The following is a 17,367-nucleotide window of genomic DNA, read 5'->3' on the forward strand; positions in this document are numbered from 1 at the left end:
AGTTAACATGTCAGATTGATTAGTGATGACGGGTCATTGATCTGAAAGGATAACTGTTTCTCTCCACAGATACTTCCTGACCTGCTGAGTATTTACATTTTTTTGTATTTATTTTGAAGCTCCATAATATGGGCGGCACGGTGGCACAGTGGTTAGCACTGCTGCCTCACAGTGCCCCGAGACCTGGGTTCATTTCCCGCCTCAGGCAACTGTCTATGTGGAGTTTGCAAATTCTCCCTGTACCTGCATGGGTTTCCTTAGGGTGCTCCGGTTTCCTCCCACAGTCCAAAAATGTGCAGGTTAGGTGAACTGACCATGATAAATTGCCCGTAGTGTTAAGTGAAGGGGTAATTGTAGGGGAATGGGTCTGGGTGGGTTGCTCTTTGGAGGGTCGGTGTGGACTTGTTGGGCCGAAGGGCCTGTTTCCACACTGTAAATAATCTAATCTAAACTGTTTGAAAAGTGCAGTCATTTTGAAGAATTACACTGCCTTCATATCTCTCTAGTGTTGGTTACTTTTGCCTTCATTTATCAATAGTGAACTTTTATTTGGTCAGTTCCTGACTGAGCCAAAACTAAAACTTGCTCGGTATTAACAGGTGTTTCGCCATGCAAAACAATGTAGCCTCGATACATGTTTATGCAGGTTGATCTTTTGTTGAGCATCCTTTTTAATATTAGAACATAGAACTTTACAGCGCTTCAGCCCTTGATGTTGCACCGACCTGTGAACTAATCTAAGCCCATCCCCCAACACTATCCCATCATCATCCATGTGCTTATCCAAGGATCATTTAAATGTCCCTAATGTGGCTGAGTTAACCTACATTGGCAGGCAGGGCATTCCACGACAGTACCATTCTCTGAGTAAAGAACCTGACTCTGACATCTGTCTTAAATCTATCACCCCTTAATTTGTAGCTGTGCCCCCTCATACAAGCTGATGTCATCGTCCTCAGAAAGAGACATTCACTGTCTACCCTATCTAATCCTCTAATCATCTTGTGTGTCTCTATTATATCCCCTCTTAGCCTTCTTCTCTCCAGTGAGAACAGATCCAAGTCTCTCAGCCTTTCCTCATAAGACCTTCCCTCCAGGCCAGGCAACATCCTGGTAAATCTCCTCTGCACTTTTTCCAATACTTCCACATCCTTCCTATTGTTGAATATCCTTTAATATTCTGATTTGCATACAAATTGATTTGCAACCAGACTCTGGAACAAAATCTGTTTGCAACCCAGGGATTGCCTGTAGTCAAGTGGTACAATTGAGAGAGAGCTCATAGCACTCTCTCAGTGGGAACTTCTAGGGAACGACTCCATCCAGAGCAGGAGGCTGAATGCTGTCTTCCCTAGTTGAGAGATGCATATGGTGAATTTTAGAGGTCACAAAATGCCCTTACCTAACTTCGCTTTGACCTCTCTGGTTTCTGTGATTCAGCAGACTCAAACCAGAAGCTTGAGACATTTCCCCATTGTTGGGGCAAGTTGCTCATCAAATGCCCCAAACTGCTAATCAGTGCCTTCAGTGATATGCTAATAGCAAATACTCCCAATATATTCCCTAGTCACAAGCAGATGGAAAATTGCCTTCTAACTGGCACCTTTCTGCATCCTCTCAATCAGCTCTTCTGTGAGTATGATGCAGGGGACAGAAAGAAGCTCCTTGTATCATCTTGAAGTCTGTCTTACAAGTTGTCAAAACATGAGTAATTCAAAGGGAGGATGCAGAAGAAGATTGAATAAATAGCAGTCTCACAGGGTTAGCAAGGGCATAATGGACTGATTAGTGCTTTCTCTACTGCAGAGGTGATGTGATCTTAGATTAGAACCATATTGTGAAACATTGACCAGAGTCTGAAGTTTAATGTTTATGTTACCCTTCTAAGAAAGGGTCAAGTGACAATGACTAACTAAATAGATCTAAGTGATCCCTTGTTCCTCTGTGCATTTGTGATATTTAATTTGAATACACTCAAAATCACTGGGGATAGTTTTGAAGGAAATTCTCTGTCACATGAGAATTATCTCATTTATGCAGTAAACTTAATGTTCCAATCCCCACTTTGCCAATTTTCATGTTTGTTTAAAGTCCTGGTACTGAGTGCATGTCAAAAGTTGCCACTATGTTTTTTCCACCTTCACAGATATCATGAACAAGAAGCCCCGCCTGGCATGGGAGCTTTATTTGAAGATGGAGACATCAGGAGAATCCTTCAGTCTATTGCAGCTCTTGGCTAATGACTGCTACAAGGTAACTGTGACAGGATGTAAGGAACAATTAGTGCCCAATGGATTCCAGTAACAAACAGTTCAAATTTACTTTTGCAAAACTTCCAGAAATTCAAAACTGAGTTTTGATATTTGTTTGGGTATGTCCAACTCTTATAGATATTTTATCAATCTACAGACACACATGCACACTTGATATTGACGTCTCTTTGCACCGCACCCATCTGACCAAATAAACTTCAATTTCAACCTGCACTAATGCCATTGATCTCTGCTTGAGTTTTGACCCCTTTCCTCTAAGACCTGGTACTTCTAGAATGTGCAAAATATAGCCACACATGCCATTGTTGCCTGTAACCAGCCCTTGATGTGACTGTGACACTCCTGCACTGCCAAAGAGCCATCAACAATAGGTGGAAACTTGTGATCTATACTCACTGAGATGAAATTATTTCCACTGTTGGATTATACTGGGGGATAAAATGTCACTGCACCCCTCAGGACATTGCTCCTCCCTACATGTCCCCCCAGAAATAGCAGTTCCGTCCTGTGCTTGACCTTGGTGGGAGAATAAAAGGATCAGCAATTTTCTCCCATTCAGATAGGATCTACAGAATCGAATGCTGTTTGGATTGAGGTATGTACATTGGAGAACACAGATGCACTACATCCTATGCTCACCTGTAGCTCCTCATAGTTGGTCATTAAGCTTACGTCTTGTAACTGAACTGCTGTCTCACCAGCTACAGCCAAGTATCTGTTGAGGTACCCTGCAAATTCTAGAAACTACCTCCTTCGTGGGCAGCAGGATTGGGACCCTGCTAATCTTGGAGGTGGAAATGTGAAAGAGTGATGTTTGTCACCCAGTATGCCTATTCAGCTTGTGTGCTAGCTGCTTGTAAATGCTGTTTGCAAGGATCATCAGTACCAAGCTTATGCCCTTTGACAAAGGCGTTATTCCTATCCAATGGGAGAATGTAGCCTCAACCTATTTCTAACTACGTGGTGAGCCCTCCCACACCAGCAGCCATACTCCTGCCTCACCCGCTTTCTAGTTGCTGTCTTTGGGGAACTGAAGTGTGGTACTTACCTTGTTGAGTGGAAGAAGCCATTGATTTACTTGAGGCAGTGTTACCACTTTCGCTGGATGACTGCAAATTTGTCGACCTTCTCTGTCCAGATTTCCTTGGTTAGGCAGAGAGGTCTTCTGCTGTCCTTGGGGAAGAAGACCTCGTGTCTTACCTAAGTAGCCTGGAGTAGCACATGGATGCTCATCACTGAATTGTGAGGCCACCCAAGATCTACTTACTGCTGTGCCAACAAGAGCATCTTTCTGCCAAAGTTCTGCATCCTCCTGGACTGAAGAGTCATAGACTTCTTGTTGGATTGAAGGATGCAGCTTATGTGATCTGAGGCTGTATATTGGTGCATTTAAATTGGAACCAACGCATCTCACTCTATCAACTGACCCCATAAGACTATAAAATATAGGAGCAGAATCAGGCCTTTTGGCCCTTGGATCTGCCTCACAATTCAATCATAGCTAATATGTTTCTCAACCCCATTCTCCTGCCCAGATATTGATTGTGGATTTGGAAAGTGCTGTCGGTGATGCCTTGGTGAATTTCTCCAGTACATTTCTAGATGGTATTCAATGCTGTTATAGTTCATCGCAGTGGAGACAGTGAATGATTGAAGATGTATTGCCGATGAGAGGGGCTGCTTTGTCCTGGATGATGTCAAGTTTCTTGAATGTTGTTGGTGAGTTTCTAGTCAATGGAAACCCTCTAGGATGTTGGTGAGAGGGGATCCAGAAAGGTGATGGTTAGATCATCTCTTATTGGAGATGCTCATTGCCTGACACTTAAGTAATGTTTCTTGCCACTTGATAGCCGAAGCTTCGATATTGTCTAAGTGTCCACTGTATTTGGAAATGGACTTCTTTAGAATCTGAGGAGTCACAAATAGTATAAACATTCTGCAGTCATCAGTGAACATTCCCAGTTGTCACCTTATAGAGAGGACATCATTGCTGAAACAGCAGAAGATGGTTGGGTTTTGGGCCTAAGGAAACTTCTGCAGAGATGTCTCGAAGCTGAGATGAGTGATCTTCAACTGCCACAACTATATTCCTTTGTGCTAGATATAACTCCAAACAGTGAAGAGGTTTCTGTTGACTCCACTTTTACTATATACGCACACACGCACCGCACCAACTCGCCCCCAAATCAGGACCAAGGCTATAGCTGTGCAGAGTGTACTGTTAAGCCAGTGGTGCTTGATGCAATTGCAGAAGGAAAATGCCATCACTTTATTCGCAATCAAGAGTAAATTGATAGTGTGGTAACAGGCTTGATCTGTCCAGCTTTAGTATACAGGTATTTGACATTTCCGTATTGTTGGATAAATGCTAATATTGAACTATAGTGGAATACCTTTGGCTGCGAATATGGCAAGTTCTGGAACACACTTCTCAAGCATTATTGCCAGATAGTTATCAGGTTCATAGCTTTTGCAATATCCAATGCCTTCAGCTGTTCTTTGATATCCTATAGAGTGAATTGAATTAGCTGGAGACTGACACCAATGATGCTGAGATGGATCATTTTCACTCTGCACTTCCAGCTGGCAATTATGACAAATGCTTCAGCCTTATCTTTTGTACTGATGTGTTAGCCTTCCCCATTATTAAAGATGGGGATATTTGTGGGGTCACCTCCTCCAATGAGTTGTTTAATTGCATATCACAATTCATAGCTTGATGTGGCAGGACTGCAGTGCCTAAGCAGATCTGATCCATGGATTGTGGAATGGCTTAGCCCTGTCTATCACTTGCTGCTTATGCTGTTTGCTTCCTTTCGTTGTAAGACTCTCTTTATACAATCAACATTGCCATCAGTTAATGCTCCTCCACTTTATTCACGCAAAAATTGTTTAAATTTTGATCATCTCTTAATCTACATTTTAATACATTGAGGTGTGAGTCCCACCACCCAGCACTGACACAGCCTTGATACTGAGAGCATAGCCAACAGCAATACTGACTGCATGTCCTGTTCCTGATGTTGGTTTTCATTGACTAGAGAAATAATCTGGAATTGCAGCCACATACAGGATATTAGACTGGGTGAACACTCATTTGGTGTATAAAAACCAGCAGGGACGTATGGGCCAAATAGATTATTTCTGTACTGTGGGTCCCATGCAAATTCTCTTCCCTTTGTCATTTAAAAAAAATTCAATCCTAACAGATTTAGTGAAAGTGACAAGCTTCAAAAAATAAATGTATTTTGTTAAATCAAATTTAAACTGGTGAATTCAATAGACTTCAGCTGTAATATCTTTTTCCTTTCAGATGGGACAGTTCTACTATGCTGCAAAAGCTTTTGATGTGCTTGAGCGCCTGGATCCAAATCCGGAGTACTGGGAAGGAAAACGTGGAGCGTGTGTTGGGATTTTTCAAATGATTTTAGCGGGCCGGGAACCAAAGTGAGTATCTCCAGGAACAAGGTTTATTTCAAACACTTGCGTATTTGTGTGTTAGAAACTAACAGAGCTGTAGGAACTGCTCTATGTTTTGTAGAAGGCTTCCTGCCATGTAAATAATGATTGACAGATTTGTAACACCTAGGCTGATCACATGTTGTCAATTGTCCATTATAAACATGGCTGTTTACAATGATTGTGAAATCCTCTAGTGTGCTTTAAATTCTTGCTGCCTGTCAGGTTATTATCCACTCATACAGCACAGGAATTCAGCTGGTGTATTGTGTCTGTAATAGCCATTTAAAAGAGCTACCCAATTAATCCCACCCCTTATGCATGTTTCTGCAAAATTCTTAATATATGCAATGCCTCTTTGAAAGTTAATATTGGGCGTGTTTCCACCGACTTATCAAATAATCCGCTTGATTAAAATATTCCTTTTTTTCAGTCCCCCGCCCCTTTGTTGATCCCTTCACTCCCAAAATGTTCCTCCTAAAACGTATCACTTAGGACTTAGGGTTGGGAAAGGAATTATCTTGCGTTTTTCTCTGTTTTTATTTTTCTGTCTCCCAAGACATTGCATGGCTGTGAGAGCTGATGGCTGAGAGTGAGATGTACAGAGTAAGAAGTGCTATAATGCCAGAGCCATCATGAGTTTGCACCAGGCTTGATGGAGCCATCATTTTTGTATATGTTAAACGTGGAATTTTCTGGCAACAGGTCTTGCCCAGCACACCTCAGTGCTAACCCATCTGTTTGGCTGGGTGGTTTCTCTGAGAGATTTAACTCCTTCCCACGTAAGGTTTTTCTTGCTGACTCCTGCTCAGGAAAGCTTGGATCAGGTAGTCAGTGGTGTGGGAAATTCGCTTGCACTCTGGCACTAATTCTTTTTATCACTGACCATCAGTGTTCTCTTTGTGACAGCTAAAAATACTGAATCTCTAAATTATATTTGATCTGTCATGTGTCTGCCTATTTCAAAAGCCTTTGACCTCCTGAAGTTTGCTGTTATCTTACTCATTAATCCAATCTTTGCTGATACTTCAGTGAAGTGCTAAGGAGTGCTGTATTATTAGAGTTGCTATCTTTTGGATGAAAAGTTGAACCAGTATCTCATCATCTTGCTGGGATCAATGTAAAATATCCTTATGAATTCTTTTGCCCCTCCTTTATTCCTTCTCAGCTTCCCTCTTGATTCTTGACACTTATGAATCATGAGCTTCCTTTTGAATTTTTAATTTTAACCCTGATTTCTTTAGTCATCCCTGAAATTCAAGCTTTGATGCCTTTCCTTTCCACTCAAAGCATGTAGTTAGTCTAGGCACTACTCCCATGCCTCCCATTGCTCAACTGTATTGCTTTTTATGTAATAGTCTTTTTAAGTCAGTGCCAATGATACTATCTGGTTTGGTGACTTCTTACAGTTGCAAGCAGCCTGTGATGCAACTGAGTTAATAACAGTAAGTGGTTAGTTGCTGTCATGACACAACATGGGAGGCCCACCGCTGCTTTAAGCAGAACCAGAGTTACACATTTGAGAGGAGTCCAGTAATAATCATTCTAATTAGCATTTTTAAATCAAAAGAAGACTCAAAATATTAATTCTGTTTCTCTTTCCACATATACTGTGAGACCTGCTGAGCTTCTCCAGCACTTTGTCTTTTTATTAGATCCGATCTGTTCAGAAGTGAACAGTTTTTTAAAAAAGTCTCTCAAAATTAAGTTCCTAATGGACAAAGATGAAAAGTACTATTTTGACTCTTAGTAACTTATCTCCCTCATGCATTCACTCTATCGCTTGCCAGACAGATTGTTCCACACATTTATTCCCTTTTATCTGAATGTGCTCCTTCTGTTATCTAATGTAGGTCTCCTTGGCACTGCTTTATACTCTGACCTTCCTGTGATTTGGATGAGAGTTAAGGGTTGAACAGATGGTGGGTGAATCTCTTTCTCACAGCAGTTATTCTGCTGCAACTTGTTTGCCTGGGGCAGTGAATGCAGGCAATGTTGTTATGCCATCAGTACACCAGAGTTGTGGTATGGTACATTTATTGTGTTCTTCAAACCACCAAGGGCTGGGAAAGGAATTCTCTTGTGTTTTTCTCTGTTTTTATTTTTCTGTCTCCCAGGACATTGCATGGCTGTGAGAGCTGATGGCTGAGAGTGAGATGTACAGAGTAAGAAGTACTTAATGCCAGAGCCATCATGAGTTTGCACCAGGCTTGATGGAGCCATCATTTTTGTATATGTTCAAAGTGGAATTTTCTGGCAACAGGTCTTGCCCAGCACACCTCAGTGCTAACCCATCTGTTTGGCTGAATGGTTTCTCTGAGAGATTTAACTCCTTCCCACGTCAGGCTTTTCTTGCTGACTCCTGCTCAGGAAAACTTGGATCAGGCAGTCAGTGGTGTGGGAAATTCGCTTGCAGGCGCTCCCACTCTGACACTAAATCTTTTTATCACTGACCATCAGTGTTCTCTTTGTGACAGATAAAACTACTGAATGTTTGGCTGGAACTCGAACTGTATGTTCCTTCCCATGATTCTTTGCTAGCAGTGGATTTTGTTTTTGCTGTACTTCTTGAAGCTTGACACAGGCATTGGCTAAACACCAAACCCACGCCATTCCATCCAAGCAAAGTAAAAGTCAGGCTAGCTTTCTTGTAACCTCCCAGCAGCCAATTATAGAGCAAGAATGGTGGGGCAGCAGATTGTGTGCATGAACATTCACCTCTGGTATGATGACCTGTCAAGGAAGCTCCAACAAAGGAAATAAAGTGCAAAGTAACACAAGATTTATTGTAGTGTACCTGACAGCTCAGTCAATTCATCCAATGAGTGGCAGACCCATTTAAACAGAGCAATATCAGGGTAAATCTCTTGGATTGAGCAATTTCAATTATGGAGAGATACCGGAGAAAATGGGATTGCTTTATCTTGGGACTAAGAAAATCAAGGTGAGATTTAACAGGTGTTTGAAATTTTGAGGAGTTTTGAGCGGGAAGGTCAGAGTGAGATGCCAAGGATCTAAAATAATTGGCAAAAGGAACAGATGGAAGATTATATTTTTTAAAATACAGCAACTTGTTAAAATCTGGAATGTTCTGTCAGAAGGTTGAGGTAGCAGAATCTATAGTAATTTTGTAAAAGTTTCTTTTCCACTTTTTTTTTAAAGAGTTGTGGGGAAATAAAGCTAATTTAAAGGACCATCAACAGACATGCTGGGCTGAATGACTTCATCTGTGTTATTGTCTAGAATATAACATTTTGGGTTGATGTAATTAGAATCATAAAATCCTTACAGTGTGGAAACAGGCCCTTCGGCCCAACAAGCCCACACCAACATCCATAGACTAACCCACCAAGACCCATTCCCCTACATTTACCCCTGACTAATGCAACAAACCTACAGATCCCTTAACACTATGGGCAATTTAGCATGGCCAATTCACCTGACCTGCACATCTTTGGATAGTGGGAGGAAACTGGAGTCCCTGGAGGAAGCCCATGCAGACACAGGGAGAATGTGCAAACTCCATACACACAGTCACTCAAGACTGGAATTGAACCCTGCTTCCTGGCATTGTGAGGCAGCAGTGTTAACCACTGAGCCACCATGCTGCCCCAATTTGGTTTCAATCAAGGTAGCAATAGGCTACTGCAATTAATCTCAGCATTTCAGGCTGGTGTGAGGGAGGTGGGCAATCATCCAGACTGTCACTCTGGAACACTATCTGATTTCTTATGAATTATATGCAAGTCAGGCAACCATGTCAACCAAGCAGAACGGGGAATGCATCAGGCAAAGATGGAGCAGAGGACCACTAATCTTTTTCAGGATAATATCAATGATATAATGAAGGCAGCTTTTGTTGGGGCATGAGCCACCTCTCCGGTGTAATATATGAAGATGCTCAATTGAGTTGGGATATTGGTCGGCATGGACAGATTGGACCGAAGGGTCTGTTTCTGTGGTGTACATCTCTATGACTCTATGTTCACAGCGTTTTGAAAGTAGATTCTTGAGAATGTTATCCAGGACACAGAACCTTAGATTGAGCACACCAAGCGCAAGGCCAAAACGGCTTGGATGAGGTATATGCATTGAAGTACCAGTGGCAGAACATGTATTGTTTTGGTGGTTGGTTTTTTACAAAAGAATATAGAGGTCAAAGTATGAGGCACAGGTAGCCTGTTCACCGTCTTGCCCTATAAATTGCCTTGTCAGTTAGAACAATTACTGGAAAGTCTCAAAAAAGAAATGAAAGTGGATTGACCAGCTGGTATTGACAGAGGCAGTAGAAATAACAACACAACATAGCCCAGTCAACTCTGCAAAGTCCTCTTTAGTAATATTGGGGATTAGTGCTAATATTAGGAAAGCTGTCTCAGAGACTAACAACAGCAGTCTCATTGTCTGTAAGGTATGACTCCCAAGAGTGTGATTATGTCCCAGACACTGCCATTACCATCCCTGCTTATATCCTGTCCCAATGGCATGACAGATCCTAGATGGCAATGTGGTATATAGACAGGATGGAGTTGCTCTAGCTATCCTTATCAATGACTTCTAACCCCATGAGATCTCATGGCGTCAGGTCAAACATGAACAAGTAAACTTCCTGCTGATTACCATGTTCTATCACCCAGGCTAATATTCTTCATGTTGAACAGCATCTGGAGGAAGCCATGAGGGTGGCAAGAATGCAGACTCCCCTGGTTTGGGGATTTTAATGTCCACCATCAAGAGTAGCTCAGTAGCAGCACTACTGAACAGACTTGTTCAGTTCCAAAGGACATTGCTGGATTTGCAGTAGGTGATGAGGGAACCAACAAGGGACATAAGCAAACTTGACATTATTGTCACCAATCTGCCTGTCAAAGATAAATCTGTCCATGAAAGTAAGAGTGACCACTGCACACTCTTTGTAGAGATGAAGTCCTGCCTTCACAGTTGAGAATTCTTATATCGTGTTGAGGGGCACTACCATCAAGCCAAATGAGATGGACTTCTAGCAATTCAAAACTGGGCATCCATGAGGCACCGTGGGCCATCAGCAGCAGCAGAACTGTACTCCAACATAATCTGCAACTTAATGGCCCGATATATCCCCCATGCTCCCATTACCATCATAGCCAGGTTTAATGAAGAGTACAGGAGACCATGCCAAGAGCAGCACCAGGCATATCTAAAAATGACTAAGTGTCAATCTGGTGAAGCTACAAAACAGGATGACACTACAGTGCAAAATAGCAAAGACAGCAAGTGACAGACAGAGCTAAGTGATTTCACAATCAACAAATCATATCCAAGCTCTGCAGTGCTACGATATCTAGTCTTCAATGATGCTGGACAATCAAACAATTCACTGGAAGAGGAGGCTCCACAAATATCCCCATCCTCAATGTTGGAAGAGCCCAGCAGGTCACTGCCAAGGATAAGGCTGAAGCACTCTCAACAATCTTCAGCCAGAAGTCCTAGTAGATGCTTCCTCCATAAGTCCCGAGCATAACAGGTGCAAATCTTCAGCCAGTTCAATATATTCCATGTGATATCAAAAAACAAAGGCACTGAATACTGAAAGCTTTGGGCCTGACAACTTTCTGGCAATAGTACTGAAGACACATGCTGCAGAACTAGCCACACTGCTAACCAAGCTGTCGCAATAGAGCTATATCTCTGAGAAATTCCTGACAATGTAGAAAATAGCCCTTGTCTGTCCTGTATAGAAAAAGTAGAAAAAAATCAAACCAAGTAAATTACATTCCCCCACCAACCCCTCCCCTCCACCCCACCTTTAGTCTTCTCTTAATCATTAGCAATAATCTGTTCATTGATGTCCAGTTTGGGTTTCACCTAATATCATTACAGCCCTGGTTCAAATGTGGGTAAAAAAGTAGAATTTCAGAAATGAGGTATGAGTTGATTTCAAAGCCAGATTTGACCATGTGTGGCTTGACTTGAGCAAACCTAGAATCATAAAGTACAAATGATATCTGATGAGCCAGTGGAAATCTGGGAATATTCTTCACTGTTTGGAGTCATACTTGGCGCAAAGGAAGATGATTGTGATTGTTGGAGTTTAGTCATCTCCATTCCTGGATATTCCTGTATGAGTTTTTCAGGGTAATGTCCTTGGCCAAACCAGTAACCATTCTGCCATAATAAAGTCAGCTGTGGGGATGTTTGATGATGATTTTGCAATTCCTCAGATACTGAGGCAGTCCTCGTTAAAATCAGGACAGTAGGTATCCAGGCTCGGGCTGAAAAGTGGCATAAACAGTTGTGCCACACAAGTGCAAGGCAACGACCACTTCTCACAAGAGAGAATCCAACCATCATCTCTTAACATTCGATGGTATTACCATCACTGCGACACGATCAACATCCTGGGATTACCATCGACCAGAAATTGAACTGGATGAGCCATATAAATACTGTGGCTAACAGAGCTGATCAGAGGCCAGGAATCCTGTACAAGTGACTCACCACGGGAGTCCCCACATCCTGTCCAGAATCTGTAAGGCGCAAGTTCAGAGTGAGGTAGATGCTCTCCACTTGCCTGGATAAGAATAACTCCAACAACACTTGTATCTTGACACCATCTAAGAACGAGCACTTGTTTGATTGGCACCGGATCCAAAAACATCCGTCCATCACCAACATTTAGTAGTAGCAATGTATAAATTTGACTAGGCTTCTTAGACAGCCCTTGAGCACTTTTATTTGGAAGGACAAGGACATGAGGTACATTGGGACACCACCAACTGCAAGTTCTATCCAAGCCACTAATCACCCTTGCTTGGAAGTATATCGCCTTTCTTCCAGTATTGCTGGGTCACAATCCTGAAACTCACTCCCTAATGGCATTGTTGGCCTGTCTTCAATACATAGAGTACAGTGCTTCAAGAAAGCAGCACAGCAGTACCATCTCAAGGGAAATTTGGGATGAGCAATAAATACACAATCAACAATACACACATCCCAAGAATAACTTTTTAAAAATTAGGTAAAGTCTACTTGGGCAAAGTACCAGTAGATTTCCATTTGTTACAATTGCAGCAGCAAGTTATATCCATGTAGCATTTTTACAATAATAAAATATCCAAGGATGCCAGGAACATTATAAAGCAAAATTCAACATCACACCGAATAAAGTCATATTATATAAGCTGATGACCAAAGCTGACTTCAGGAATAAAGAGAGGTGAGGTTCATAGAGAGTTAAAGGCCCAGGCAGTTGTAGGCATGGAGCGATTAAAATTGGGGACTGTCAAGAAATCAGAGTTATAGATCTAGATCGATACTTTGGGGGGTTAGCCAGTGGCCATTCTTGCCCTCCTCTGCAGTAGGAGAGATTAGCACAGAACAATGGAGGGATGGTATGTGTTCTTTTTCATGACCAGACCTCACTAAATTATTGTGCTTCTTTACTAGGGACACCATGAGAGAAGTTCTCCACCTCCTTCGGAATACTGGGAATCCTCAGGTGGAATACATAATCCGAACCTTAAAGAAATGGGCCAAAGACAATCGGGTATCTGTTTAAAGGCTCAGAGCAAAAGGACCAAAAAATGGAGTGTGGGCCAGAAGGAACTGCTGCCTTTTTCATGGTGGGCTCTGTTTCTCTCACTGACGTGTGAGTAGTTATTGCACAGCCCCAACACACAGCTGTCAGGATGTGCAGTGATGCAATGCAGCATTCCATGGAAGATGCCTACTGCTCTCTGACTGATTGCAGTTAACGATCTACCAAAATTAAAACCGCGTGTTTAATGCACTTTCAATTCCCTTTGTGACTTTGCTGCTCTCGGTGAATAAAGACTTTTTCGAGAGCTTCTTTGTCTGCATGTTGAATTATACAGGTATCTACTGCCTACTGACCACTATTATTATATTATTCTCTGCATCCAGTTATCTGAACAGGACACAGGACAAAAGTGGCTTCATAAATTACAAAATCCCCTTAAACTTCTGTTGCGGAAGCTACACTTCACATGAGTATGCAATAGTAACAATCAAAGAAAATAACTGCAGTTTCAAATGACCTATTGCTCTGCTGTCCTGCAACTTTTGTCACAAAACTGCTTGCTTCTTTGTTTATTTGGTTGGGTTTAAGCTCACATGATGAGTAAATCTATGGATTAATAGCAAACATGCCCCAACAACGATCCCATCATATGGAAACCAGATATAGTTTACCCACATGTAGAATTCCTGCCAGGAGCAGTGCTAGGCAGTGGTGATGGTTTCTCTCCCCTCCCCCCAGTCCAGAAAGAATAAAGTGTCAGGCAATTTTATTCCTGATGAAGGGCTTTTGCCCAAAACGTTGATTTTGCTGCTTCTTGGAAGCTGCCTGAACTGCTGTGCTCTTCCAGCACCACTGATCCAGAATCTGGTTTCCAGCATCTGCAGTCATTGTTTTTAACACATGCTGTAGGCAGACTTCCAGTTAGAGAGCAGCAGCAGAAGCCAGACAAAGGAGCAGGTTGACACTCAGAACTGTGGAATAAGGAATGCAGTGAGGGAGCATGTCAAGGCAGCACATTTCAATTTGCTAACCTGTGTCCCACACTGGAGAGTGTGTACAATTTTATCAGATGTAAATTGATCAGGCTCAACTGTGATGCCCCACTCCTTGGTGGAATAAGCTATTCAGCCTCACCATCAAGTTCATGTTTGTAAAGAACAATTATTTGCACGAGGTGTCTAGTCCTGTGCTTTTGGGACCAAAATCTAACACCAGTCTGTGGCTCAAGGTGAACCTTTATACATAAAAATTGTTTAAACAATATTTACTGGTTAATATCAATATGCAGTTTGATTATTGGCATTCTGTATCCACGTCTGTTTTTGCATAATTCTTGTATAATTAGCATACTTGTACATTTTCTTGTGTAAATAAAGCATTTACTCGCAACACACTCCTTTTGCCAAACATGGGTATGTTTCATTCTGAGTGGATCTGCTCCTGCAGTTAGATCCCAGTGGAGTGGAGCAGCAGTTACTTTTCCCCCTCTTCCACCGCTCAGCTTTCTCTTAATCTCTCTACCTCAAGTACAATTGATTAAATGTGTTTACTCACCCATTGAAAGGGGATGTAGAATGCTTTTTTAAAAATGTACTTAATGAGGAAAGGCTGTTGCTCTGAGATGAGAGAAGCACCAGATATGTCTGAACAGCACTTTTCAATTCAGTGTCAACTGTATGCTTGATGGAACAGAAAGAGATGACCATCAAGTGTTGATTTTTGAGGGTCTCTGATCATAATAACTTAATATAGACAGTCAACAACTTGTAGCAATTTTTCAGCTAGTTAATTGAATTAGCGGTAGTTTAGATATGATACATCAGTGAATTAGACTAAAAAGGTATACGATCTGACAGATTGAAAGTTTCACCAATCCCGAAGCTGTTCTGTAGAATGGAAAATAATGGATGGCAATTTTGAAGTTGTAGAGCATTCATCCCTGAATTTTTTAAAATTAGATTTCATACAGTGTGGAAACAGACCCTTCGGCCCAACAAAAGTCATACCGCCCCCCCCGCCCCGAAGAGCAACCCACTCATAAAAGTGTAGCCCTTTTATCAGGCACTCGGCAAAGGGGCTAAACTCCAAAAGCTTGTGATTTCAAATAAACTTGTTGGACTAGAATCTGGTGTCGTGTGATTTCTGACATAGGTTATATAAGAGCAGGGAGGTTATGGTGGAGCTATAAAACCTTTAGTTAGGCCTAAGTTGGAGGACTAAGTGGGGTTCTGGTTACCACACCAGGAAGGATGTGATTGCACTGTAGGGTTTGCAGAGAAGAATGACCAAGGTGTTGCCTGAGTTGGCACTTTACAGGTGTGAGATGCTGGATTGATTGGGGTTGTTTTCTTCAGAGCAGAGAAAGCTGAGGGCAGGCCTGTTTATGGTTTATAAGATTGAGGGGCATAGAATGAATAAGCAGCTATTCTCCCTCAATTGAAGGATCAATAATGATGACTTGGAGGTGCCAGTGTTGGACTGGGGTGTACAAAGTTAAAAATCCACACACAACACCAGTCCATCAGTTTATTTGGAAGCACTAGCTTCATCAGGTGGTTGTGGAGCCAGTAATGAGGGAGACATTATTTTAAGGTGAGGGGCATTAATGGAGAGGATTTGAGGAAAAATGCTTGCAGTGAAGGGTGTGGGAATCTGGAATGCACCGCCTGGGAGAGCAGTAGAGGTGGGAAATCTCACTACTTTTTAAAAAACGTAGGTGGATGAGCTCTGTAAATATCATAACATTCAAGACTATGGGCCAAGTACTGGAAAGTGGGATAAATATAAATAAGTTGACTCAGACTTGAAGTGCCTCTTCTGTATACACTGTCACCTTTGGAGTAATTAGGACTTGAACCTAGGCCTTCTGGCTGAAGTATCAGGGATGTTATGCTGCTCAATCAACTCCTTCCCTGTTGACATACCTTAGTTTGGGGACTGGTCATCCATGCTATGCTAATCATCTAGTTAAACACATTCAGCCAAGGGCCATGGTAACGACCATATTAACAGATTACCATTGTCCCCTTGCCCATTTCCATTTGAAGGTTTAATGTTCTTGCATAACACAAAATCTTATTTTCAAAAATATTTATACTCATAAGAGGGTAGTGTGGTGCCCAATTTTTTTTTTAATTTATACTTGCAGAAAACAGGTTAGTTCTGTAATGCAATAGTACAGGAAATACTAAATATGGAATACTAAGAAAACGCTATTTTAAAGAAGTCCTCCCTTTGAGAAGGAAAATCCCCTAATTTAATTGTTTAATATGATTTGCAGATAAAATGCTGATGCTACTAGAACTGGTGATGTCAAGCTTTGAATATCCACTAAACCTAAGGTCAGCATCCGATACCAAGAGTTCTCACCTGCATTGTAAACCGTCAAGATTGTCTTGCTTTTAAATCCTTAATTCATTTCTTTGTTCAATTGAATCATTTTAAACACGTTTTTCCAAGATACTGGTCTTATTGATCTGAGGTTTAGAAACAAAGAAGGGAACAGGTGACCAAACTGAGAGATGGCCTTGAGTGCATCATTCTGAATGGAGGTATCTACTCTGAGCACTGTGGTGTTATGTGTGGAACTTCCTATCATAACTGTCTTAGTGTTGTGGGAGTAAAAGGTTAGTATCCAAGTGAGGCAAATACCCCTCTCCTGTTTGTTGGTTTCCTTTTTCCTTGCCTCACATTGTTGAATTTCTTCCTCATTCTTCATTGAGACCATGCTATCATCCTTTGACAACTTTAGCTCATCTTTAGCTGGTTATGATATATTCAATTACAGCAGCAGATTTGCTTAGACTTAAAAGATTCTTCAATGCTCCCTTTATCTTTACTCATCAGGCGGTTCTTGTTACATTCTCCACCCCACCTTTCAGTTGTCTTATTTTAAAAAACTGCAAGCAGCAAGGGCACATGTTCAAGAAAAAGCTATCAGTTAGTTAATTTCACCTATACTTTCTATTCACTTGATATAATTCACAACTGCATCTAAGATGATTTTTTTTTTCATTTCCCATTTGATACCCTAATTTTTTCCCTGTCAGTATCCTTTTATTATAAATAATCTATCTGGTTCAGGAATTCTGGAGAAACCTAACAGTCCAGTTTACA

General features: G+C 41.6%; 1 protein-coding gene across 1 annotated transcript in view; it reads left to right on the forward strand.

Annotated features, from left to right (window-relative positions):
* ift56 (intraflagellar transport 56) overlaps positions 1–14,628 on the forward strand; it is a 101,863-nt gene extending 87,235 nt beyond the window's left edge. Inside the window, exons 16-18 of the mRNA XM_060849149.1 lie at positions 2,147–2,253; positions 5,587–5,720; positions 13,158–14,628. Of these exons, the coding sequence (XP_060705132.1) occupies positions 2,147–2,253; positions 5,587–5,720; positions 13,158–13,269 (353 nt within the window). The 3' untranslated portion in view covers positions 13,270–14,628. The remainder of the gene's footprint in view (positions 1–2,146; positions 2,254–5,586; positions 5,721–13,157) is intronic.
* The last annotated feature ends 2,739 nt before the right edge of the window (positions 14,629–17,367 follow it).

Source organism: Hemiscyllium ocellatum, chromosome 33 (genome assembly GCF_020745735.1).
Source record: "Hemiscyllium ocellatum isolate sHemOce1 chromosome 33, sHemOce1.pat.X.cur, whole genome shotgun sequence".
In the NCBI taxonomy this organism is placed as follows: Eukaryota; Metazoa; Chordata; class Chondrichthyes; order Orectolobiformes; family Hemiscylliidae; genus Hemiscyllium; species Hemiscyllium ocellatum.